Here is a 27,803-nt window from a genome sequence, read left to right on the forward strand (position 1 = left end):
ACACTTGTCAGCAGTAATGAAATGTTTGCAGAGGGGTTGCTATTTGTGGCCACTAGATTGGATGCTGTTGCTCCACTGCCCCCGCTCACAATTATATCCCATGCATAATTTGCCTGCCTTCTATTGTGCGAAGCGCAGTCCAGATGTAGCTACAACTGTCCAAGCCACTGAATAATGCAACACTAACGTGCATTCACAGGAGGTGTGATTGATACGTGACAGAAGTAATGCATCAGCCAGTATAAATAAGGGGAAAACACCATGTTCTTTTATTGTTTCTAAAGAATTACATAACGCATTAATCACAGTAAAGACAAACCGACTGTCCCTGCATTTCACAGGTGAGCAAGCTTACGTTTTTCAAATTTAGATGCAAGGTGTCTTTCTTTTCTCTCTGCCAGCCATTCAGCGCTATTGCACAGGAAGCAGAGCAATAAAGCTTTTTAAGAACACGAGTTGAAAAGATGGTTGGGTATTTTTTTCCTAAATATATATATTTTGATCCAGAATTATGTCATTTATACAATAGCTGCTCTGTAGATTTGTGCAGCATGTTGCCCATGAACCCACTTGCAACCTATAAACTGATTTTCCAGTGGATGGTTCTTCTGGAATGGATTATAGACTGCAGGGTGGGGAAAAAAGTGTACGCAAGGTTCATGAGCGACTAGTAGACTGAAACTGTATAAGCTCGCATTGAAAGTAACAAGTAACAAAATGGACTACTCCCTGCCAATTTATTTTAGGAACATACGTGTTTTGTGCAAAATAAGTTGTAGTTTCAATGACGCAAAGAAAAGGGTTTCGCATCTTCTGGGTCACTTACTGGCCTGTTGCAGGTCGGGACTCTTTTATATCGACTAAAAATGTGCAGACCACTCTGTGACTTCATGCACGAGGGGCCAGTGGTTCAACCAATGACACCCTCGCCCCTCTTACGTGCCCATTGGACAAAGGATACAGACAAACGGCAGAGTATTAACTGAAAGGCAGTAACCAGTGAACAGTGTTGAGTATTTGCTCTCCCTATCTAATGTGCATTGTGCTGTCAGCTCATTAACGGAAGGTCAACTAATGGCACATCAGTGCACAAAAACTGAACCGTCCAGAGGAAAATAAATAAGTGCACAAATGCCAGTCCCTTTCTTGAATGCATAAGGAGGTAGAGAGCTGCGTTCCAATCAGGCAATAACGTCACTTCTCAGGCATCCTGCAGATGAGAAATAAAATAGCTTTGTTCACTTAAAATAAGAAAAATGCGGAACAACTCCAAATTGCAACTCTAAGGGAAGGCTTTGATTCCACAGAAGCGATTTAGTTGTGTAATTCACCTATTTAGCAGTCGGTGTGAGCAGGCAGATAACAATGCTAATATCGAAGAAGGGCATTTGCTCAAATTTAAGTGCAATAAAGTGACTGAGTCTTGGCAATCAGTAACATGTGAAAGATGTGCTGAATGTAGTTGGCCCAGTGAAGAGCGCGTGTGCGCACTTGCGCTGGTGTGGGGTCAGGTCGTCTATGCAGAAAACTCATTGTAAACTGTACAGGGCGCCCCAAATAAAGGCACTATTTTCAATATACAGTGTCTTTAACGCCACAAACCGACCCTGTATATCCTCATCGCTCAGCATTCCCAAGGCAGGACCGCTCAGGTGCATTCCTCACTTTGTTTTTCTTCACGTTTATCATAAAAGCTTTCCTGCCTCACAAATGGGCATGATATGCATGTTTAAATTAGTGAGTTAAAGCATTACATGGAAGCATAAAATTAACATGTGGGCCTTTGTGTCCAAATTATCAATCGACACACATTTGAGTTGAGATTGACCTTAAAAAAGCTGCCATGTAATTTGGAATAGAGTGGGAGGTTAATGAGAATCCACGATGGTGGGAGTCACTGAATCTCATCGTCAGTTACAGTGCTTCTAATATTCAGTTTAATAGAAAGTAATTGAAACGAATTTACTCTCACTCTCGGGGGCAATAATAAAATGAGACAATCACACAAACTAATTCTGGTCCCTTTAAATAATTTTATCATTTAGGTTGGAAGAGGTTTATCATTTAAGGTTGGATTTGTCTAACTGCCTATATATAAAAATCCGAATACATACACCCAAAATATGAAACATGACTTGCGAGACAAAAATATAAAATGCAAAACCCAAATCAAGGTCAAGGTTAACAGGTTGCAATTTTCCCCATTGCCGTTTTCCCACCACGGCAAAAACCTGGATTTGTCCACATACGCACAGGAATATATATATATATATATATATATATATATATATATATATATTCTGTAATCTTTGAGCGTCTGTGGCTATGTACAAGCTATACACACGACGAGCAGGCCGAGGGCCAGGTTTCAAATGCTGTGCAGAGGGAGCAGTTGGTTGGGAAGGTTCCCAGTCTCCCGGCTCCTTCCCCCACAGTCTGCCCATACAGGTGGCTGTTCTGCTTCACTTGCGATCGTCGATGGTCTTAATGAATTCCACCGCCGCGGTGAACTGCATCCACCAATAGCACTCCTCCCCACTCAGCCGGCTGGCGTAGAAATTATTGATGTACTGAACGGTGGACAGCAGGCAAGGCGGGTTTGCCTGGAGGGGAGGAGACGCAGGGATGGGCTGATATTAGCTTATGGGAAGATGGGGGAAAAAAATGCACGCTACACTGTTCACGTTAAAAATGCACATATGGCATATTTTGAATGATGTGCATGTTTCAAAAACAGGGCTGGAACAAGCATGTGAATTAAAAGGAAGGACAAAAAGGAGGAGGACTACAGTCGTGGGCAAAACTTTCGAGAGCGACACAAGTATTGGTTTTCACAAAACTTAAAACGTTTTCACCGGCAGTTCCTTTTTTGTAAGATGTTACTATGACATAGTGAAATCTAATTACAAGCATTACAAGTGTCAAGGTTTCTATTGACATTAAGTTTATGCAAAGGGTCAATATTTGCAGTGTTGACCCTTCTTTTTCAAGACCTCTGCAATTGATGGCAGCTCATTCTTTCGTAAAAATCATCAATGCTTTGATTTGGTCAGAATTTGTAGATTTTGTTCGTTCACTCGCCTCTTGAGGATTGACTACACATTCTCAACGGGCTCAAGATCGGGTGAGTTTCCTGGCCATGGACTCAAATTGTTCATGTTTTGTTCCACATTTTGTTATCACTTTTGCCTTATGGCAAGGTGCTCCGTCTTGTTGGAAAAGGTATTGCTCATCATCAACCGTCTTCTTGGATGGCAGAATATCATTTTGCAGAATATCAGTCTGTACCCAATGTTGTGGATTGTTTGTTGTCCTCTTTGACATCAGGCTTCCCCGCCAACAAAAGCTTGTCCTCATTGTGCATGCAGATCCACTCATACCTGCCTACTGGCATTTCTGAGCAAATTCTGCACTGGTGGTGCGCCACTCCTGCAGCTGAATCAATTTTAGGAGACAGTAGTGGCGTTTTCTGGACTTTCTTGGGCGCCTTGAAGCCTTCACAACAACTGAACCGCTCTCCTTGAAGTTCAGTTAAGTTCATTTTCATGGAAAAGAGAGTCTTTGCAATGAATTGAAATGCATGTCATGTCTCTTCAGAATATGCTGGAGTGCATGCAAATTGCCATCATAAAAAATTAGGCAGCAGACTTTGTGAAAATTAATATTTGTCTCATTCTCAAAACATTTGGTCACGGCTGTGCATGAATACTCACCCTGATGACGACAAAGACGAGCACGGGAACAAAGTCATCAGCTCCGGGCACAGAGTCTTCATTAGCCAGACTGAGAAGGTTCATGATGGTGGAACACATGCGCAGTATACATTGGACTTTGTCTCGGGGTGTCTTGTAAGCATTGATGGTCTTGATCTCAGACTGTGCAGAGGGCCAGGGCGCCTCCTTCAAGTAAACCTGCAACCAAGGAACGCACACAAACACACACACACACACACACACACACACACGAATGAACAAATGGACACAAACAGCAGAGTGTCTCTGGTCAAGGAGAAAACTGAATTCAAAGGGAAAAAAAAGTGTTCATACCTCTGGTATTTGAAGCGCTTTATGATTAGCAGTCACGACTTTGGTCAGCCGCTGGATATGTTCGTGAAAAAGCCTGTGGGGGCAGGAAATTCGGTCTTTAAAATGCAACAATGAGGCCAGTTGTTTGTTTTTTTCCAAATTCACAGGTTGATATCATTTTAAACGACAAAATACTACAAATTACCATCCCCTCAAAAATTGTGTGAGAATGCTGAAATGCAGTTGAGTCAAGGGGCAGAATAATATTTTGTCCATGTTTTGATGCACAACAGCATTCGCAGAAATGGTTTTCCCTCAACATACACAGAAACACTGAGTAATTATGGTGTGTATCACTGTGTCAGTGGAGAAAGTGCAACTACTAACTGATCTCTGTGAATGTCTCCATCCTGGTTGGGATAAAAAGCCAGCTTGAAGATGCGGTTCATAACGCTGCGCTCGATGGCCATCTGGGCATCCTGCAGCTGGTCCTCACTCGCATACTGCCAAATGGCATCACGGGCCATGGCGCCGTACAAGTAGCGCAGAAAATCCTCCACCGCTGCAGTCTTGTCATCTGCTGCTGTGCACACTTGGAACGCTGAGAGGGGAAAAAGGGGGGGGGGACTATTTGTGACAAATTCTCTCGCAGAGTTCTTATGAACCTTGTCAAATATGGCAACATTTTTTTTAAGTACTGTTACAAACTATTATGGAAAAACAGAGGTACCCTTGATGAAGTCAAGCATCCTGGACTCCATGTGTTCAAGAAGGAGGCGAACGCACACCGTGGTAAAATAGCGGTTGGCTACCTCCTTGTCTCTCAGAACTCTCTGGAGGAGCCTCTCCAGATGGGCCTGGGAGGTCTGCAGACCTTGGCGGCATCTCGTTAAATAGGCTATGTAGGGCGCTCGTTTTCTACAGGAAACACCAACAGAGGACTTTGTTTTATCCCTGAGAAAGAAATTAAACATCCACATGGTGCCGAACTCTTGAGGGGTACCTGTAATCTTCCGCAATGGCAGCAAGCAGCTTCCTACAGTTGCGAGGATCGAAACGGCTGACGCAACGTGAAGTCTCCTGGATCTGCGCCATCTGGTTCTTGTCCTGGAGGTTGATGGCCTCTGCTAACTGGACCTTTAGGAAGCACACGATCTCATTGTCTGTGAGGGAGGAAGGAATCATTAGACATGCAGCAAAGGTATGCAACATTCAAGTTGGTAATCTGATCAGGCTGCTACCTCTGCGTAACAAGATGACAAGAACAGAAACATCTATCGAGTTTTTTGCTTTTACACTCTGAAATGGGCATACTTCGGAGTGTCAATTTATTTTGCCAACTATTGTGCTTCCTCAACATGAGTCCGTGACAGTGGAGCGCTGCTTTTGTGCAGCGGTCTATTAGATGCATCATCGGTAGCAATTATACAGTTCTTAATGCACAATTTCTCATGTCGTTTTTTTTTTCCCCTCCCCTGCAACTTAAAGGAAACTGCAAGCTTGTTGGATTTGTTCTGAGATGTAATACCTTCAGGGTCCATATGGTCAGGCAACCCATTTCTAGTGGTTGTAGAGGTCAGAATCGGCAGAGCCACCGAGTCTGCAGAACACAACGCCAGCCGCAACTTTTTCTTGGCATCACTGAAAGTCAACAACAATCAGCGATTAATACGGACCATAATGGTGTATATGCTGAATTGTGACAATCATACCTAAAAGAGAACTTTGAGCCATGCTGATGGGCTGTCTGACTGGCTGAATCTGGGAGGTCATCAGCAGAAATGTTCTGCAGAGCATCTTCTCTTGGAGAGTCATGAACACTTTCCTCAACACAAAGATCTGTCAGAATCAAAGAATATCGCACTGTTAACAGGCGTGCAGACTACTGATCAAATTCTTAAGACTAAAAAGTATCTTTTTCTCGATGTTGATATAATTATGTTGAAGGGACAACAATGTCAGAGCATTTAGAGATCAGTGTTATGTTGCACAACGCCCAATTAATCTTAACAGTTTCAATAACTTTTTTGAGTGAATGGCCAAAATAACATAGTCGAACTTGATTAATTTAGGAAACAATCTTTTTATGAGGTCATTCACGAGGCACAGATAAAAGCAGGCAATTTGAGTAGCCATTGCCAGGCTTTGGTAATGTTTATGTACTGAGTGTTACAGAATGATCATCTTTAGTTTAAATACAGACTATTTTTCAATCGAGTAGCAGAGACGATATTGTTAAGTTTGTTGGAGGTGGTTTGCAGTTGTAATGAACTGCATTTTACCATTGGTTCTAATTGTATTATAGTATTTCAGCTACACCTGGGGCCTTTATAAAAAGCTAAATTGTTCATATCAGATGGTGAAAGTGTACCTACTGTAATTAGGTTTTCATTCGGGTATATGGCAAAACTAGGTTTTTGTTGTTTTTTTTTGATGATGATTTGAAGATTCCTGTAAATCCACAATCCTGTTAATCCTGGCCCCAGCACCTTCATAAATCGCTCCTGCTGTGGCTCCATCACTCGGGCTGGTCCTCTTTATGTTTCGGTACTTGTCCAGGATGTCTTCTGCTACTTGGACTTGGGAGTTTTGTCTGGGCATAGGGTCATCTGATGAATCAACAACACATGCAAAAAAACAAACAAACAAAAAAATAACCCATTACAATGCAAACGAAACAAGGTGGATTTGATTCACCGTTTTGGACATTTGATTAACAAACCTTGTGGGAGTCGCTCCGGAGCAATATCATCTTTCTCATGCTTGTCTCGTTTTCGAAATGCAGCTATAGGAGCTGGGAAGAACAGGAAGATTGTTTGAATTGTATGGTGTGACAAAGACTCCAATATGACTGGATGACAGGCTGATCGTGTGCAACTCATTAGCCGTCTCTTAAAATGCACAAAGGCAGGGGGGTGGTCAACTCATGTAAAATCTCATTCCAGTTAAACTACCAAAAGAAGCAAAAGAATTATAATTAAAATTGTGAATAAATCATCAGAATATCATTAAAGTCCACTGAAACTCATTATGGATAATTAGGTCTACGAAGTTGAAATGTCTATGGGGGCTTATCCTATTAACACAAATGGTGAAAACAGGACAAACAATTGAGGTACTGAGTCTAACATTTGATGAGACACATTGGAAACACTGGGTTAAAGTGTCATGTAAATGTTGATATTCTGTGTTGTCAATACAAGGTTGCAACATAAGGCCATGGCACAAGATGCATGGATGACGACAGCGGGCATTCGAAATGCACCATGTGACATGTACAACTCTGGAAGGCAACATCTACTAAGCAGCATGGCACGCAGCCCCGACGTTACAGCTAGCTCAATGGCGACAGCGTTACCTGGGACGTCACTCTCAGCCGTCCAATACAGCACTGTGAGGGACACAACAGACAGGGTTGGCCTTTCGCAGAAAGGCTGCCACTCTGCAGGACAACCAACTGTGTTGTTGGGCAGAGCAGCAGGACAAACACATTGCACTCGGCACAGGTTGCCGGCAGACTGGTGGTTCAGGCTCCAGCGGCTCCCAACTTTACCATGTGTCGCCCATTTTATGAATATCAATTTAATGTTTGCTTAAGAAACACAATTATCCCAAAGACTAATGTGCAGTCGCTCTGTGTGGGCGCAGCTCATTATTCCCCAGACAGATGCATGAGATATGGTGGTCGAGTAGAACTGCAACAAGAGATGTGCCATCTATCAGTGGTGATGACAGAGAGGTCCATCTAATGACCATTAGCTGCTGGATGACAGCACAGCTGGGAGGGCTAGCGGCCATACAATCTACGCAGCGAAAGCTCCTCTGATGAGTGATTAGCTTCCAACGCTTTATATAAATCTATGGCTCGTGAGACATGAGCAAAGAGCGACTGGACGTGTCGGTAAACTAACTCTGACAAACAAAACATCATTTTCCAACTGGAACACCAGCAATTTAAAACTAACATCATTCTTTCTCATGTTACAAATGGCTTTTCGCACTGCTCTTCAAAGTGTACGATTTTCTGTCACTTGTGATGAAAAAAAGTTTCTTCATGAGAACGAGAAATAAAGAAACTCTGCGAACAAATGTTAGTTGTAAAGGGATGATTTTTCAATTCAGCAAAGAGGAAACCTACCTTTTGGGATGGCTGACACAAAACGCTTCTTCCACCATGGCCTGTTACGATCAGACTTCTCATCATCACTGTCTTTTCTGTCTTCAGCCTGTTGATGGGAATCATAGATATTTGCATGTCACAATAATAACTGAGTGGGTAGTAACAGAAAGGTATAAAACTATATAGTACCATAGCCGAATACTTAAATACAATGGACACCTGGTTGCTGCGACAACAAGAATCACCGGTAAAAATGCAACACTCCAAAGGCCAGTCACATTCTTTAACATATCTAATCAATCAATGTTTTTTCTGCAAACATTTCAATCACTTGCCCAAAAAGCTCATGATTATAGCTGAAGGGAGTGCTGTAAATGTAACAGTTCAAACCTCCACAAGTCAAGCTATGGAATCAACAATCTTCTCATTCCAAAAATAGAAGGGGAACTTTAACACCGTCTGATATCGAAAGAGGAACGTCACGATGACACTGATTCAAAATGTACCTTCATGTAACATATCTAGGGTTTGATAGTTACCTCTCCTTTCAAGGAGTCCTTGCTGGGCGACAAGGATGGCCCTAAAGCCACGGCTACGGCAGAGTCACGCTCTTCAACTGGAACACGACGATTCAGCCCAGGGTCACTCGTGGGTCGCCGGCCTGGGCAAACAATGTCAGAGCTGCGACTACGGACCAGTCGGTCAGGGAAGGAGTGGCGCTGCTTGTTGTGCTCAAACTCAGCCTGAGCCAAGCTGTGGGGCATGATGAGAGAGTGCCGCGTCTCCTGCCCAAGAGCACTGGCTTCAGGGATAGGGGGATCTGGGGGTGGGTGAGCAGGCCTGGCATAGTGCACCTTAGGCCTCACTATTGTCCCAGTGGTGGAACCTGGCACAATAAAAGCCACAGGAAAAAGAAATGTACAGGAATTGTGAACTCTCTAAGCATTAAGATCGGATGAGACTTTATTATGAGCAATACTGTATACAGATGAATCATGAAGTGTCCTTTCATATTGTCATGGTGACATTCTGAGAGTGCTAAAGAAACATCGGAAAAATAGTAGGCCACCTGTTCCAAGGGTACACACACTCATCTGCTGAAAAGCTTCCAAAGGCGCATTATTTTTTCCTATAAGCACAGTGGGACAAGGAGACTGTGCCAAAGTGCTTGGGGTGAGGTCTCTCAACCTGTCATCCCTTCACCTTGCCACGTACATGCAACGACTACAACAAATTTCTCCCAAAAATATTGATAGTACAACGCAAAGCCTATAACAATCTTGAACAAAATGCTGAACACATACAAACACACACACACGCACGCACACGCGCGCACACACGCACACACACACGCGCGCGCACACACACACACACACACACACACACACACACACACACACACACACACACACACACACACACAAAACCCAACAAGAACAACAATTGGGCCAAATGAAATGGCACATGCACCTGCACTGAACAATTGGTATTAAAACTGTGCGCGGAAGAACAGGCTCACTTTTGGGTTATTTTGCTCAAGCTGTGCTGTGGGCCCATAACATTCGGGTTGAGCTTTAACGACACTAATTTCTAACCCTGATTGGTGAGCATTTTAGGAGTGATGCTTACCTTCACCACAGGAGAGCGGATCGAACATGACCAATAAAGACTCGGCTTGTGAGGCTGGCGAAGTCAGATGGTGCGCTCCTGTAACAATGCAAACAGTTATGAGATCATGAACAGGCATTACAAATCCAGCACCAACACACAAGTGCAAATCCAACTGGACAATATTTCTCAGTAAGTGGATGGCAAAATAAAGAAACAGCAATTTAGTGACCACTCTGGAAGTGACAGCGATTGATAGTTCTCGCTGTTATGAACTGGACTAATGACTTTGCAAGCCAAGTGGGGATGTGACACTCTCCTACCGTGGCCTGACTCTTCCCCATCTGGACTGGTCACAGAGTCCTTTCCCCCGAAGTCTGAGCTGCACTCTGAGCGCAAATCCTCTATCTTGTTGGGGATGTCCTCTGAGGTTGCGCTGATACCTGCAGGGCAAAAACACACACACACGCACACACACACATGCACACACAAACCATGCTGTTTATGCTCAGGACAAAAGCAACTTAGTAGCAGCAAGATCTAATGGGAAATGCATTTGCGGTCAAAGGAAAGACAAAAAGAGATGTGTTTTTCCTCTTTGGATTGCTGTAATTGCTCAGATGGGAGCTCAGTGAGTGCTTTAGTGTGGTGCTGTAAGGTTCCCTGGGTTACAGAGGAAAGAATGATACGGATAAAGATGGCATCCAACGCATCCAGTGGGCAGAGGTTACGATAGCTTGCATTTGCTGGCAGCCGTGGTTCAGTTGTTAGAGAGGGCCAGACAGTTGCCCAGAGTGTCACTGATTTAACTCTCGCTTCCAACTGTCCGCTGTCCAAGTGTCCTTGGGTAAGATATTGAACCATAAATTGCCTCCAGGTCGGTATTGTAAATAAACTGTTCTCAAATTCCTTACCTGGCTAAACGATGACTAAATAAATAACAAATTAAGCAAATAGATGACAAATGGCAGCGCCGGCCACAAGAGCCATCAAATGTGGACATTTGGACTATTATTCCAAGCAAAGCTGCACTGTTCGTGTTTGTCTTTTTATAAATGCATATGAAAAGAGTTGAGATTTATACCTGAGACGACACTGAGGCCAGGAGTGCTTGGTCTCGAGCTGACCTCCCGGACTTCTGTATCATCTGAGGTGCTACCAACCCCTGAGCAGCTCTCAAGCTCCTGCAGCCGTTCTTCCTGTTTCAAATCTGGGGCTTCTGTAAGTAGAAAGGAAGAGAAAAAAAAAAAAGAACTCTGTCTAAAAAGATGATTTTTGAAACCTCCTCCTCTTGTAGTATGGTTAAGTCCCATTTCAACTATGGTGTAATCGTACAGCACAGTGGACATTCTGTCACTCCACCCCTTGCCTCTTGACTATTATTGCCAAGTACACACATATGCATGGAATCAAAGGTTACATTATCACGAGTGATAAGAGCCAAACAAAACCATAAAGCTAGTGAGGCCAATTCTTTGGCTGCCCAATGGAGCCGTTGGGTTCAACCCAGAGGCTCCATATGAACAGCAGTACTCATTTGCATGCTCGTTAGTAATAATGTGCTGGTGAAGTGGTCTGCCGAGTGTAGTTTTCTGCTTCCGAACCATGAAACAAGCACAGTATTTGAAAAAAGGCCTCTGATCGCGCTATTACTGAGCAGAGCAGAAGCAGAAACAGAATAAAAAGCAATCAAGAAACTCATGCATGTTAGCTGTAGCATATATTAAAAGGTATACAGATAAAATTGACATAAGACACTGGGTTTCCAAAAATGCAATGCTGTTAAAGACTACATATTTAAAGAGAACTAAAAAAAAAATGTGATGAGTACATTCTCATTCGTAAAAAGATGGAAATCCTATGATTGAAGCAAAAAAGAAAAAGATTGAGTAATCTTGATTTACTTTGCTTTTAGAAGTCTTAAACTCTTGTTTGTAAATGCTTATGAAAGTACTTTTGAGAATGTGAGCACATTGTGTATGAAATCTAAATAATGCTACCTTGCCTTATCACTTAGCAGTCACAAATACAGTATAGGCACCCCTGCACAATCGAATCATAATGAGATCACAAAAGACCTGTGCTTTTCGATCGTGCCTTTACAAATACTAAAAATGCTCAATTTTGAAGTTCTAATGTCAGTTAAAATATTGAGCTAAATGAGAGTGTATGATGTAGTGCTCGTCTACACGACAGTAAACTATGCTAAACTAACTCTTTGACTGGACCATATCAATCAAAACTGAGGATTATTTTCTTGGGCAGGATTCTTGTAATAGCACTAATTATACTGTGGAGGTTTAGCCAATGAAGTGTCAGATGAGTATGCGTACGTTTGACTTCTAACCGGACAATTTGCACCCAAATGTGATCACCAACGTGGCGGGATAAAAATGTACACGATTCTGGAATTGACGGGATGTAAACTGACTGAAGGCAGCTGCTGTCCTTGTGCCTCCCTCCCCACTGTTCCCCCGCAGGTGCAAACACACCTGGGGGTCCCCTCTAAGGAAACCCAGAGCTGCCTTTTACTGGCACACAAGGATCTGCCCTAAAAGACAGGCTAGTGCATACAAATATGATGGCAGATGTGTACACACATTTTAGGTGTGGAGCACATAGTGCAACCACACCTGGCGTCCCAACCCCCATTGAAAAGGGAGTACAAATATGAATATGCATACAAACGTGTGCATGGAAACACATGTTAATAACTGCTGTGGGAGTGAAATGCAGGCATCATAGGGATGACCCAGGACAACAAACGGTCAGAAAGTGACAGCCGGATGAACCCGGGACCACACCTGAATCACTTGGCAGGACCTCCACACTCCATGCCTCACTGGTGGTCTCTGAGATCGTGGAGCCGTAGGGGTCCAGCAAGACTGAGCCGGATCCTGGGAGGCACAGCAGGCTGCCGAGCATGTTCTCGGCAGCTGCCCCTGAGAACAAAGAGGAAAAAGACTGAACCTCCTTCTGTATCTAAAGTCACCTTTATCGTCAGAGCCATGTTTTTCCATCTTTAAGTTTGGAAAGGTTCTTGTTGAGTTTTAATGATCCTCATTTTTATTTTATGGACAACATTTAAGAAGAAAACAAGTACAAATTTCAACATAATCTTAACCCAGATTTTACCTGAAACAGAACTGGAAGTTTCAATAATATTTTTGCAAATTGAAAAAGAACAGGAATCAATGGAAGGACACCATCGACAAAACAAAGAGAAACAAAAGTTGTAGGATAGATCGCGAACACAAACCCTCACCAAAAAGGTAACATGAGCTAAGAAAAATGCGTTGAGCTCCGCATCAGCAGTATGCTGTCCATTTTATGCGTTAAACAGCAGGATTATACCCCCTGCACTAAGGTTAGCAGTAATTGGGAAGATATCACCTGGCTTGGCCTGCCGGGTCTCAACTTTGAGCTGTTGCGTTACACTCACATTCTTCATAAACAAATCAGTCTCCTGCATACTGTCCGCTTCTATCCGGGAGAACCCAAATTAACAAGGCGGAAGAATGCAGAGGAGGGGCAAATTACAAGTGGGAGTCAGTGTACTCGGCTCAAGACGTCCAGTGATAACCGCTCGCGCAGGTCCATCACGCTTCCACACACATGCACCATGAGCAAGCACATACGCCACTATGTTCTGATGGGAGAGTTCTATCCCGCTGTCCATGTTTACAATGTTCAAGAGTGCTTGTCTTTCAGGTGGATGATTAAATGAGTGGCACAACAAGAAGCGAAACAATTAGAATTTCTGCCTCATTATCATGGTAATCTTATCAGTGGGATAATGAGGTATTAATGGATATTTAATGTGCATCTCATAACCCAATCCCTTGGAGAAAACACATAAGGAAATCGCTGTAAATTCACTTAATGACGGAAAAGTCCCCCAACGCCATATTCCGAAGAATGAAAAATGGCGCATGCAAATGAGAAGGAACCAAGGTCAATAAGACTGCAGGGACCAAATGAATGTCAGAGAGGGAGGAAGACAGAGAGAAAGAGAGCTTGGTCACGGAACCACTCAGGCAGGGAAAGATGGAGATATGAATACCATATATAATGAAATCGGGCAAGCCAAAATTCATGAAATAATTTGAAGGAATACTGAAATCATTGAAGGAATAATGTAAGATATGATTCAATATCTCGATAAAATTGCAACAATGTAAACTGTGATCATGGCCAAACCCATCCATCCATCCATCCATTTTCCGAACCGCTTGATCCTCACTAGGGTCGCGGGGGGTGCTGGAGCCTATCCCAGCCGTCTTCGGGCAGTAGGCGGGGACACCCTGAATCAGTTGCCAGCCAATCGCAGGGCACACAGAGACGAACAACCATTCACGCCCACACTCACACCTAGGGACAATTTAGAGCGTCCAATCAGCCTGCCATGCATGTTTTTTTTGGAATGTGGGAGGAAACCGGAGCACCCGGAGAACACCCACGCAGCCCCGGGGAGAACATGCAAACTCCACACAGGGAGGCCGGAGGTGGAATTGAACCCGGTACCTCTGCACTGTGAAGCCGACGTGCTAACCACTGGACTACCGGGCCGCCCGCCAAACCCAATTCCAACAAAGTTGGGACATTGTGTTAAAAATAAAAACAGATTATAACAATTTGTAAATCATCTTCAACCTAAATGTAATTGAATGCACTAAAAAGGCAAGATATTCAATGTTCAAACTTAATGATCATTGACTTTGATGACTGAGAATACGTAACTGAGATTCCTGAGATTATGCACTTTGTACAATTTTCCTGTTTAAAAAAATAATTAAAATACTCAAGTGTGCATGCAGCATGAAATGAGATCAACTATTCCTCCTCTCACTGTCTTAGCTTACCATTGGATGTCAAATGATACACCGTTTTATTTTTATTTTTTCACCCCTGCAGACCCACAAAGAATATTGTGGAAGTCTTCCGTGTTCAAAAATTGCCCTATGGTGTCATTTCACAATTGTGCCACAAGGTGTTGACATTTTCCTGAAGATATTTGTCCAACAGAGACAACGCTGTCCTCATATGGACAAAAGGAATATACTTTTTCTATAAGCAGAGAAAAATTACTCATAAGCAACAAATCCTGTCCATACCTGCTATTTCCTGCAGCCGATCTTCATCCATGTTGGGGTCAAAGTCACTGCCAAGCACGTCAGTGCTCCAGGTCTCACTGACAGTCTCAGAGATGTCCCGATCCTCTGTCAGGCCCATCATGTCTCGGATTTCAAACTTGCGCAGTTTGTCATCCAAGTTGTCCTGAGTGGTGGCTGATTGAGGCCCACCATAGAGTATTATTTATATTGCACACACTTGGACACACACATTTTACGATAGTATCTTTCATTTACGGCGTTAGTTAGCCTAACAGTCCTAAAAATATACTGACAATTTTTTCCCCCTTTGTTTGACAGTTTAAAAAAATAAATAACTAAAATTAAAAAACAGGATAGGAAAAGTGTGCGCACACCTTGTTCATGCTCCAAAAGCTGGAGAGCCTCCACCCCGTTGCTTCCTGAGGGTCCAGCTCCCAGCTCAGAAACAGATTCTCCCTCCAGGTCAAGAGATGACACTGAATTGGAACGATTGGATGGGCCTGAGGAACATATTGAAAGGACCAACTTGATGTCAAGTTTGGGGAATATCTTGATTCTACACCAATATGACACCAAACAACTAAAATATATATTCATTTCACCACAGATGTTTTGATTTTAAAGTTTCTCTCAGTGACCTTGATACATTTCTCTAACTTCAACTTAAAGTCTGTTAAACATTTAAGTCCATTTCTCAAAGCAATTCATACAAATAACCAAATATCATGGTTCCCTTGCAAATGCCATCATCTCTTTCTCCAAATGAATAGCTCATCTCTCAAAAGTAAATATTTGTGTCACTGAACATGTCAGTGCCATCAGAGAGGTAAGTCTTTGTGTAATTGTGTATGGATTAGTCATGTCGTCAATAGAACAGTGGACTCTGGAGGGATGTTCTGACAAACTGCGACTCATGTTTCGATGACAATTACTGAGACTGAACAAGATTCACATCTCACTTTAACTGTGTGCATTGTAATATGTTGAACGAACCATCTCATTGTGAAACAGAAAGGAAAAGACAGTACTGCAAATGGGGGAAAAAAAAGAATGAACATGCAACTTTGGAGGACTATACAATACAATACATCCTGTTTATATAGGCTATTTTGAGACAGAGACAGGTAAAGAAGGCCCGTTTAAATTGTTTTTTTTGTACATTTTCAACATTGAGGGATAAGAAACATATGGTGAGACTTCTGTTAGATGATCTATTTATGATTTACTGCAAGTCTAGTGAAATTAAGACATTTTTGTAGATTGGGCATTGATTATTGGCAAACGTGTGCCCTTTCTCTGTGCCTTTGTTTGACTTAAGACAGAAAACTAACCCTCAGAGATGCCTTCCAAGTTGTCACTGCAGAGTGAAAAGCGAAGCGTTTTGTCTGGTTTACCATGCAGCTTTGTGTCGTCTGCATGGCTGTCGCCTTGTGCAGCATCAGCCATCTGCAAGTTCAAAACCTATGGTGGACAATACAGTGGAGAGTATTGACTACAAATAAGGGTCTGCATGAGACATTAATGATGATGACCTTGAAAATCATAAAATGGATGACAAGGTAACCACACTTTCACTCAGTGAGGGAAAAAATGGGTTGGTTTATTTACAACTTCATTACCACTACTTTAGTTAAATGCATTATTTCAAGTCACATTACCTCATTCTCTGACATCATTCCAGGGATAGTCTGAGGACCATTTCCAAATGATATTACAAGCACCTCTTCTGGCATCAGATCTTGCAACAACTCTTGGGAGCTAGCCTCTGCTTCCCCCTCCTGGGCTATGTTGGTACGGCTACGGCTTCGAGCAGCTGCTGTTTGGTGGTTGGAGAGGGAAATGCAAAGATCAGCCAATAATCTAAAACATGTATGTTGAACGTCTCATTTATTTTCTGAATTAAGTGCATCTTCATGTTTGAACTTGTTGAATGTGGCATTGCAGCGTTTCATGATTAAATTAATGTTTGCACTGTAAGTAAACAGGCAATAATCTTCATACACTTACCATGGTGAAAAAAAATTTCATTCAAGAGTGCAAGGACCTTGTTCAAGAGATACACATTGAGTTTCCTAACATGATAATGATAATAGCACATGCACATCAATTTGCTTCCACAAACAAAGCAAAGCATAATGTTCATAATGTTACTGTATAAAATCGGGGTTGAGGAGTACAGCACTATGGGTTTTGTGGCTATTATTCCTGATTCTGTACAAAGTCTCTCCATTTTATAAAGCGACAACTTTAGCCCTATGCACGCCAAAAAATTGGCGTAAAACACAATTTATGCTTCTACATGTACTATGTAAAATATCTTACCGGTATATACGTAGAAGGTACATGGTCAAAAGAACCCACTATGTTACATTCTGAAGTCTTTAAGTATTAAGTTTCCCATTTTTTTATGTGTATGAAATTAGAATACCGAAACTGAGAATGATGGACAAATCAAAGTCAAGGATGAGCAAGGGCAGGCAAAATATCCTTGGAAAGTTTTACAATTATAATTTTTATTCCGAGAGTGTGACTAAGGGGAGTAAAGGGTACCAATGGTGGACCAATTAGACAAAACGTCTCATAATAGCATGTCCGTATGAAATTTGGTTGCGGAGTCAAGTTATCAAAAGTTCATATTTATCCCAATACTTTGGGGAGACGGGCAGAGGGGGGGAATTGTTGACCCACCAAAATATCCGGGAAAAACATTCTTCTACGGTCACACAAAATGTAAGAGCTAGAGCTCAGAATCTCTCACAATATTTCAGAAAACCTCATGACAATTTAAGGGAACATCAAAAAAATAGTTTTTTTCTTTGTCTACATTATGTCTTTAATGGCTAAATGGAATGGAAAACTGTACTGGATTCTCAGCCCAGTAAAGCAAAACTGGCATCAATTATAAAAGATGATGAGCCTAATGTACAGCAGGAAGTGGGATACATTTTGTCTTTGTGAACACATTAATGACAGTTAAACATTTTTAAAATGGAACATTTGCCTGCCTCTTACTGTCAACTAGGTTTCATAATTGAAACACTTGGCCAGTGGAATGGATTTATTTAGTCTCTGTTAATTGCTATGGGAGAAATGTGCTCTAAATTCACATAAATCTGAGGTCCAGCAACAACTTCGAAAACATTTGTCTTTGACCTCAAAGGTTCCACTGCATTGCTTTGGCATTAGACTTTTATAGCTGCAAACAAACCTGAAGATAGCCCTATAAAAGGTATTATTAGTTCAATTTGAAAAGTCTAATGATTGGCTTGATGGGGTACATTAGTGTTGCGTATGCCTTGAAGTTCCACTGTATTTCATCACTTCGGCACATGATTCAATCGCAGACTACCAGACTTTGATCTACTGGACTGTGCGACCTTTCAGAATCAGTAGGTCTAAATTGTGCAACTTAATTTTCATCTTGGGTGTAAAATACAAATTCTGGCTATGAATGAACCAACGAGAAACAAACATCTTGGCCTAACTAATGGAGCAAATTCTTATGCAATGTAAAGCAAGCAAGGTGAAAGCACAAGTACAAGAGCAGTGCAAAGTGTCAGCGCTGGGGTTGAACTCCCATGGTGACTGATGCATGCAGGATGCTGTAAGAACACTGTCTAACAGAAAGCTCGGTGAAAACAGAAGATGTGTAACTTCTAGCTCCGATGCAACTGACAGGTTACCCACCAAATGGGGTTACTAATGGAATATGAGCCGACAAGGAGGTGGTTGTAGGGTCCCAGGACGTTAGAGCGGCTAAGTGTTGTCCTGGTCATTCATTGGCAGCACAAGACGGGGTAAAACGGCAAAGGTGGGGAGTGGGAGAAAGCATACAGAATATATCTCACACTTCAATTCAGAAGTAATTTGAGTATGAAGACTTTGTGTATTACAATCATATTTCATAAGCAAGTGGTCCATTTCTAATTAAGAAGGCGCTGCGTTCTCATCGTTTGGCTTGAAATTACTAATGAAGGTAGTTGAAGCATCTTCTCCACCCATTCCAATTAAAGTTGAGTTCATTTATATTTGGTAATTTAATTGGTTGTCATTTCTGTAATTGAGCCCCAATCCAGACCAAGCTAATTATCTTTATAACAAGCTGGGAAGGAGCTCATTAACTTCCTATAAAAACACAGGCCTCTAACTAGCCATCACTGCCCAGCTTGTTTATTTCGCTCCTCATTACAAACAGTATTCTAATTGTTCCTCTCGGTGGCATTTAAACATGCGAGTGTAAAATGGCCCACACACCTGCACATGAAGAATTTACAAGTGGTTGCATCATTGTCAGCATGCTAATAAATTCATTATAAAAGACAGGATCAGGCAGAGGAGGTCGGTACCTAAGGGGAGTCTGTTCTTCTTATTAGCAGGAGTACTAGCAGGGGAGAGCTGGGGGGTGTTGGAAGGGGTAAGTTCCAGACTGCTGCTCTTCCCAGTTTGCGATTGGGGCACATTGGCCAGCAGGGTTTCCAGGGCCATGTGCTCCTCCTCCCTAAGGTGATCTCCGGCCATCACCCGACGCACAAAATCCACCTATGCATAAAAAGAATGACAGTCTTTGTTGAGGTTTTCACATTCTGAACAAGCAACAAAAATCATTATTTGGAAATTCTGAATGGCTGCCGTGGACATGAGTGGGAGGTACAGATTGATAAGCACATGCTGAATAACAATGATTGATAAGGGTAAATTGGAGAACTCAACATATGTTATACAAATACTTCGCATGCTGGAGCCTACTCCAGCTGTCTTTGGGCAGTAAGCGGGGGGCACCCTGAACCGGTTGCCAGCCAATCGCAGGGCACACAGAGACGAACAATCATCCGCGCTCACACTCACACCTTGGGACAATTTAGAGTGTTCAATCAGCCTGCCATGCATGTTTTTGGAATGTGGGAGGAAACCGGAGAACCCGGAGAAAACCCACGCAGGCAAGGGGAGAACATGCAAACTTCATGCAGGGAGGCTGGAGCTGGAATTGAACCCGGTACCTGTGCACTGTGAGGCTAACGCGCTAACCGCTTGATCACCGGGCTGCCCTCTTCGAGAATAATAGTTATTTAATTGTTGTTTTATGTCTAAGACTGACTTTGGTTGTATTAGGATTAGGCAACAGAGTCACAAGGAATGTGTGTGTGCTCTTTTTTTAAGTCTTGTTTTTTGGGGGAGGAGAGTCAAGTCAGCTTTTCGATAAAGACCAAAGTAAAGAATTGCCATGAATGCTCAATATCTGTTTTCACTTCAACCAAAGGAAAGCTTGAAGCTCAGTTAACCCAAGAGGAAACTAAATCTTGGCAATTTCCAACATGGCACAATTCAGCCCGGAAGATAACATGACACATCAGTTGGCCGCGTGAAATGTGATTTGATACCCCACGGAACTCGTTTCCACTGCTCAAGAGTCTAGTTGTTGCATTTGCACAACTTAAATTGTTCCCTTTAATTTATTTTCGAACAACTTTCCACTCACAAATGTTGATAAAAGCATGTTTTTACTCAGCTCTGGTCAATTACTAAATGATAGATTTTATATTTAAGGCGTACACTTGTTTTTCCACACAAATAACTACGTACTATAATCATGACTTTACTATTGATATGTTTAGGTAAACATTTTGACTTGCGTACAAATTGGGGTTATGTTGCCAATGTAGGAACGGAACTCCAACATAAACCAATGAACCTCTTAAATTTGAATGCTATAGGTATTATAATAGCATCAAAAATGTTACCAATGCTATCAGCTGATGATGCGTAACATAGACTGCAGTCCTGCTTAGGCCTTCCAGAAGGTTCATTGAGGACATGGGTGGTGTTTCAACTGCTCTTCCACCAATCACGACATCCAGAAAAGCAGCAACACAACTCTGGAAAAATATGGACATTAATATTTCCTGAACAATGATTTCAAGAAATACTGGTTCGTTTGAATGAGTATGTAACTAAATGTAATTCTTACTTGATCAAATTTGGACAAACAACTTTTTCGTCTGGGGTCTGCATCGTCATCAGCCATCGCCAGCTGCTGCAAAAGCTGGCCAACCTTTAAAAAAAGGTGTATGTATAAATATATCATACAATATATAGTACATAATAAATAGCCTAGTGAAAAAGTCAAAAGAATACTTTCCATTCGACGTACCTGCATTAAATTGAAGCGGGCCACTTCATTAATGGGGGCATCTGAGATGATACCATACTGTTCCGGGTTAACAATTGCTGGACAGATAAAGCAGGTCAGCAGCAGGTCGGTACACATGGTACGCACCTCTCCCACCTCAAGACCTTCAACGCATGACAACGTCTTGTACATCTGCGACACAATCCATCGCAGGCTATGAGGGAAGCAGTAGGTGTTCTGCTTCAAATAACCAATAAATTTGTTGACCAGAGCAACTAGCTTTGCCTCATTGGTCTCAACAGCTGCCTGTACTCTTTGTCTGTAGCCCTCAGAGCCCTTCTCTCCAAAGCGCTCCTGCTGGACTCGAGTCAGGCGTTCAGTCACTTTGGCTGGGTCTGTCTCCAGGTGGTCCTCATCTTCCACCAACAACTGCATAATGGGTTCATGGAGGGTGGCAGTTAGGAAGAGTTTGGCCGAGTACAAGCCCTCAGAGAAGAGCTTGAAAAGGATGCTGAAGGCACATGTGCCTCGTCGCAATAGCCGCCGTGGGTTCTCACTCTCCTTTAGCTCAAACTCTACGAGGTACCGCAACACCTAGGAGTAGTCAAGGGGGAAGGCAGACAATCCTATTTTATCTCTGTGTTATGCCTAATCTGGTTATAAAGCGAGTGGACGTGTAGGCCAAACCTGTAACAAGTAGCTCTCATCTTCCTGCATGATACAGTTGCCATAAAGTGAGGTGAAGACGGTGTGGATGACCCCCTGAGTGTGCTCCTGGTTCAGCCTTTCCCCTGCCACTAGGCATGATGCCACCAGTCTGGGGTTCTCCCTCAACCGGGCCAGGAATTCACCATAGATGGTCTCATTGAAGCCAAGAGTCTTGTAGCCATCAACAAACTGCGTGTCTTCCAGCGTTTTGGCATGTTGGCAGCATTCAGCTGGTGAGGCTTCCACACTTAACGCGAAGAAAAAGACAAGACTTCAAGTTAAGACCCATCTTCCCATCTCTTCAAAAACAAATGCACCAAGTCAAACAGTCAATAGTTTGTCATGTTTCTACAAACAGGTGAACATTCTAAATTGCCATCTGACCTGGTGATAATGAGCCGATCGAGGTTGATCCGCTGTTGCTTGGCAATCCACGCAGCCCTGTATAGCCTCTCAGCTGTCTTAAGGACATCGCTGTTGAGTCGCTGGATCAGCTGCTTCTCTGATGCCACATAAAGTCGCTCCTGCTTCAGGTGGTGGGCCAGAGTATGAATGTCTGGCTTCACCATCTTCACCAGCTCTCACAGGCTTTGCGGCAAAGAGCCAAAGCACTGAACAAACAGACAACTCATAAGGGTTAATAAAAAAATTTTAAAAATTCAAACAGCTACTTTGACTGTCGTGACATAGTATGCAAAGAATGGAGAGAAATCACAGACAACACTTCAGTAGACGGCCCGTGGCATCCAGTCAACTGTGTTTACTTTGAAACGCAGTGCAGAGAACACTGTCCTCCAAGTATATTTGGTAGAAAATATGACAAATACATGTTAGGGTCACAGTTGAAGTGATCAGAGAGAGGTCTTGCTGGATTCAATCAATGAATGGTAATGATAGCAATGGAAACGTACATGTTGACGTCAGGTGTTTCCGCAGTTAAGAACCGATGCAGATTCTCATTATTTACTACTCAAATATACGGTGGCTGATATTTTACGACATATGTGGTTGCTTTATAAACAGGATGGGCCACACGTTTCCACACTCTATTTTCTCTTTTACTCTCGTAACCTTCATCCATCCATTTCCAAGACTGCTCATCCTCATTCGTGTCACAGGAGAGCTGGAGCCTGTCCAGACTTACTGTGGGTGAAAGGGAACATGCAAATTCCACACAGGAAGGCCCGAACAAGAGTTGAACCCAAAACCTGGCAATTGCCGTTTACGTCCTGACTGACAACTTGATTCAGAATAAGGATGTCTTTTAAAGGAGGTCGACGACGCTCATGTCACAAAAAGGGAGTCGCAGTCGAAGAACATTTTTCACAAGCATCTGAAATCACAACACAATTGGATATGCTAATCTTTCTGCGCCTTGCAAGCTATAGAAAGCCAAGGCAAACAAAGTGAGCAGAACAAGCGTGAAAAATGAATGATTAGGGAATCATCTGCACAATAGTATCTCTTTGTGAATGGTTAGGAACATAGTAAACACAGTTCAGGCTTTGGGGATTGAAATGAGACAAGACTGGTGGAAGCTACCTCATAAATGGAATGGCTGCAAGGCAGCGACAATGCTCGCAAGCAAATAGACAACCACAACATTAGAATTGATGTGCCTGACAAATTAAATTGGCTATACAGATTTAAACACATAATGATGAGCCATATATGGACTTCCTTTGGAAGGGGAACGAGGGACACTGATCTCAAAACGTACATGTAAGTAGCGACTGCTGTTTGCAAACTTCTCATAAAACAACATATCTCATCAAAACTTGACACTATACTCAACTCAGCTGTATTTATAGAGCACTTTAAAAAAGAAAAAAACACAGCTGTATACAAAGCCAAAGAATAGAATTTAGTTTTGAGATGAGTTTTGAAGACGGGCAGTGAGGGGGCTTGCCAAATGTTCAGTGGGAGGTCATTCCAAAGAGAGGGACCAGAAACGGAAAAGGCTTGATCCCCTCTGAGCCTCCGCTTAATTCTTCTCCTCTCATAATGTCTGGTACGCATGTCAACTCCCTCGGGTCCTGATAAAAGTACTTTAAATTTGGTTATGAGAGCTCTGGGTGAATGTTGTTTACTTAGACTCGTTTTTTTTTTGCCATGCCATTATTCAAAAAATCCCTTTGTCGCAATCTGCACAAAACTGTAATGACCTTCCCTGCCTCACCTCAAAGAAGATCCATCCATCCATTATCTGAACCGCTTAAGCACACGAGTGTCGCGGGCATGCTGGAGCCAATGCCAGCTGACTTGGGGGCAGCTGATACTGTGGAAATTAGTTTCGATTTTTTTTTAGCTAAATCCTATTCACTTAAGTGGTTTGACAAGCATCTCGACAACCGTGCCAAATTTATGCATTTTTCCAATTTAAATTTCTTTGATTTACTGATTTCTCTGAAAGATTACCTTGTGGTGAGAGTGTTTTTTTCCGCTCCCGGACCTGTTCAGAAATGGGCCTGGGCCAACCATCGGAAATGTCAAAATGTTCGATACTTATGTTTGCAAATCCTGACGTTCGCAAATCCTTACGTGTAAGGTCAAGAAGTTGGGCGGAGTCCCTAAAAGCGACCACAGGGTTACGCTGTTGCCACTCCTTTTTGTACCACAACTCCTTTTTTTTCTCCCCTCCTCAGGTGTTGGGTCTCAAAATCGGTTAAGATGTTAAAAATCGGTATGTGTGCATCTTGCTTCATGTACAGTACATAATTTCTAGTGGATGATTTAATGTAATGTCAAGTAACTAGTCAAGTAGGATTTTTATGAGGAACTTCCTCCTCAGAATTCATGAAGCAGCACATTCCTCCCATATTTGGATGGAAGCGAAATATGAAGCAATAATGAATTGCTGAGAGGTGAGCAGGCATTCATCAAAAGGCCTGTGCAAGCTCCAACGTTAGCATTTCCAGTTGCATTGAACAGAGAGCACAGAGGAACTACAAAGCAGAAGAGAAACTACACAATGCGGTAAGTAACTGAAGACCGTAACACTTCATGACAATACAGCAATTTGGATTGAAGCAGCAAAGTAGATTAACGAAATAGAAGAACCACCAATATTATTTGGTAAATGATCTAAGATTTAAAAAAAAACACGCAAACGTCACAGCACCATTAATTAATTAACAGTATTTCTCAAACACAAACAAACACACACACACACACACACACACACACACACACACACACACGCCCACACAAAGTAGCCAAGGCAATACTCCAACATCCTCTTCCCAGTTCCTGTTCAGATAATTCCTTACACTGGCCATAAGCAAACTACAGAACTGGAAACTGACTCAGACCAATTATTGAGCTAAACAAAATATTTCTGTTCCACTTTATGAATGAAGCTCAATTAAAGGGGGCGTCAAGTCAAAAATGTTCTAATATGGTCTATGTGCCCCCAGGAGTAAACACGGCATTCTGATTATTGTTGCGTTTGAAGAATATGAATAAGGCAGAAGTATCCACCTGAGGTTTTTGTTCCATCTCAGGGCCTGCCATTTTGCCACTTGCTGTCGACTGAATATGACACTGCAGTGTGTAAGGACATAGGTAACGACCGTCACAGCTTACCTGTTTTCTGGGTTTGGTCATGTGACGGTCGTTACCTGCACCCTTAGGCACTCTGATGTCATTTTCAGTCGACAGCAAGTGGCAAAATAGCCACCTCGGAGATAGATGGATTAAAAAACTGGATTTTGCTGCTAAATTCATATTCCACAAATGCAATTTTAATCAGACAACTGTGTTTAGACTAGTGGTGTAAAGAAAATTGTTGACTTGACTTTCCCCTTTAAAGCATCAGGAAGAAGAAACAGTGACTCTTAAGACTCTTTGATGTCAGTTGGGAAATGTGAAGAAGAGCATCCCTCAACCGAATTGGAAAACAATAAGCATAGAGTACGAGAATTTCTGCACATCATACAAGTAAAACACAACCTGATGCATCTCATGAAGCAGCAAAATGGTAGCAGATGGGCTGAAGCAAAGCTATTACAGTCGAGATGATGTGTGGTTTGTGGGCCGCTGAGTGATGTGTACAATGCGTTCATGCCTGGAAAAGAATGGACGTTAGAGATCTTTCATGTTCTGTAACGAAAGGATGACAGTGCCATTTTATCCCTATTTTCACCTGGTGTGTATAATTCCAATCCATTGTCAAATTATGGAAAAGGTACCAAAATAACGGAGCTGCATGAGAAAGTTTGGCGCTATTCTGTTGATGGAGGAATGATAAAAATGTAAAATGCTGCAGAAATGTTCAGAGTGATGCTCGAGATGCCACTCATTGATGTGACATGGGAAGGGAATGAGAAGTTAAGTAGATTAACATATTTTATTTTGTGATTCACAAGAGTGACTTTCAGTAGCTCAATACCCAATCAATATCAGATTCTCACTCAGCCTATGATTGACAAGTTAACAGCCCATTATGTACTCCATCTTTTGCACTAAGTCAGGGGAGATAGGCTCCATTCCTCATCCGGCAACCCTGAACAGGACAATCAGAACAAAAATGCATGGATGCATGGATGGAAGAGACAACATCATTTCAAAACATTTGACTGGTTTAGAATTTACGCAGTTTTGAAATCCTACACACCCTGCAAGTGTAACTAACCATGGTTGGTGCTGTTCCAAAAAGCACCTGTCAAGTTCAACGAAAATGTACTCCAATCGAATGTGATTGGACAGGGACTCTACTCGAACCAAATCACAATGGCTTCATGCACTCGTATACACTGTCAGTTGACAAGAACACAAATCTTGTGTGGAAACCAAACATATCAGAGCTCTGAGCCTGAAATTTTTGAGTCTTACTGTACCAGTTTATTTATGCATTTCCAAAATTTTTATTTTTAAAATACCATTTGAGGAATAAAAAGGAGCTAGTTACTATAACTGTATATTGTATTACACATTAGTGTGACTGAATCCACTGTCTTTACTAAAATTCACTTTTCTAGTCAACTAAAGAAATGTGCATTTGTACATTTCTTTGAGGGGGTTTCTAACCTTATTTGAATTAAAATACGTGCCCCCCAAAATCTAAACATCTATGTCAAATATATACGAGGAACTTAAAGAACAAAAACAAAACTTGAATGACAGGCTATCTTCACAAATCCTACAATAACCTTTTACAAGCAATAGATAAGGACTCCTGCGTGTTCAAAGTTCCAATATCGTATTCAAATACTTGAATCTGAGAGAATTATTTTGAAGTGCAACACAGTTCTACACTCCAGCAAAAATAGTTGTCTTGTCAAATGTAATTGTGGCCTCTCCACCTGTGTCAGTCAAAATTGAGCATTATCTAAGAAAAACTGGGTATTTTTGATCCAGCTGTAACGACGGCTCTCATGGAAAGGTTACTCTAACTAAGATAAGTCGAAAATGCCATATAACAATCCACAAATGTAATATGCATTTGACCAGACAGTACAATAAAACAATTCAGTTTAGTCTTACAAGCTGAGCTCAAGTGATTCATTGGAGGAGTTGTTTAACAAAAAACTATGTTTCCAAACATTTGCGTGTGGACTGAATTTACTGCGTTGCCGCAATCGCCCGGCAGCTTTAAAGCCGACCACGCAAAGCATAATTATTTCATTCGAATACTGTCAAAGCATAGTTTAACATACTACCGTGTAAAGCGAGAAACTTACATTAGGCTTCTCACATACAAGCTTTGGGGGACATCAATAGAAGCAAAGCTATTATAGTGTCCTGCGTTCGCACTGATTTGAAAGAAATACCCTCAGACAACAAACGATTAGCCTGCCAACGTTCACCAAGTTAGGCTGCTAACCTCAGCTAGTCAAGTGCGGAAAGCTAACGATGAGCTAACCTCGGTTGGCTGCGTTAGCTTAGCTTTGTTTGCAAGCAAAACAGTGTCCTATGTAAGATCAACATAAAATGCATCATAAATCGGGCAACTCACCAAACTTAAATGGTATGTGATGTTGTATCACAGTACTATCAACCACAGCGGATCATGAGATTAATCAACCTCGAGAAATTGTTTTGTCTGTGGTTGGCCGTCTCTCACTGGGTGCTGCAGGAGCGAACTGGACTGTCACTTGCTG

General features: G+C 42.1%; 1 protein-coding gene across 3 annotated transcripts; it reads right to left on the bottom strand.

Annotated features, from left to right (window-relative positions):
- Positions 1-246: 246 nt before the first annotated feature.
- Positions 247-27,803, bottom strand: gapvd1 (GTPase activating protein and VPS9 domains 1). Of its 3 annotated transcripts, XM_086111474.1 has the most exons (28): positions 27,659-27,803; positions 22,087-22,313; positions 21,682-21,949; positions 21,016-21,588; positions 20,833-20,916; positions 20,606-20,740; positions 19,214-19,406; positions 18,555-18,635; positions 16,526-16,683; positions 16,199-16,328; positions 15,242-15,367; positions 14,868-15,041; positions 12,558-12,695; positions 10,838-10,972; positions 10,077-10,196; positions 9,775-9,852; positions 8,685-9,031; positions 8,164-8,251; positions 6,748-6,819; positions 6,515-6,634; positions 5,738-5,864; positions 5,554-5,666; positions 5,029-5,188; positions 4,756-4,943; positions 4,413-4,626; positions 4,047-4,119; positions 3,714-3,911; positions 247-2,603 (listed from the first exon to the last, which is right to left on the bottom strand). In XM_086111474.1, exons 2-28 carry the CDS (start codon positions 22,269-22,271, stop codon positions 2,463-2,465), a joined length of 4,419 nt encoding a protein of 1,472 aa, XP_085967600.1. In that variant the 5' UTR covers positions 22,272-22,313; positions 27,659-27,803; the 3' UTR covers positions 247-2,462. The 3 variants fall into 3 exon arrangements, with proteins under 3 accessions (XP_085967600.1, XP_085967602.1, XP_085967601.1); XM_086111476.1 differs by lacking the exon at positions 18,555-18,635 and having other exon boundaries at positions 16,526-16,680; XM_086111475.1 differs by lacking the exon at positions 18,555-18,635.

The sequence above is a fragment of the Hippocampus guttulatus genome, chromosome 5 (assembly GCF_054856545.1).
Source record: "Hippocampus guttulatus isolate MCC_2025c chromosome 5, RoL_Hgut_1.0, whole genome shotgun sequence".
In the NCBI taxonomy this organism is placed as follows: domain Eukaryota; kingdom Metazoa; phylum Chordata; class Actinopteri; order Syngnathiformes; family Syngnathidae; genus Hippocampus; species Hippocampus guttulatus.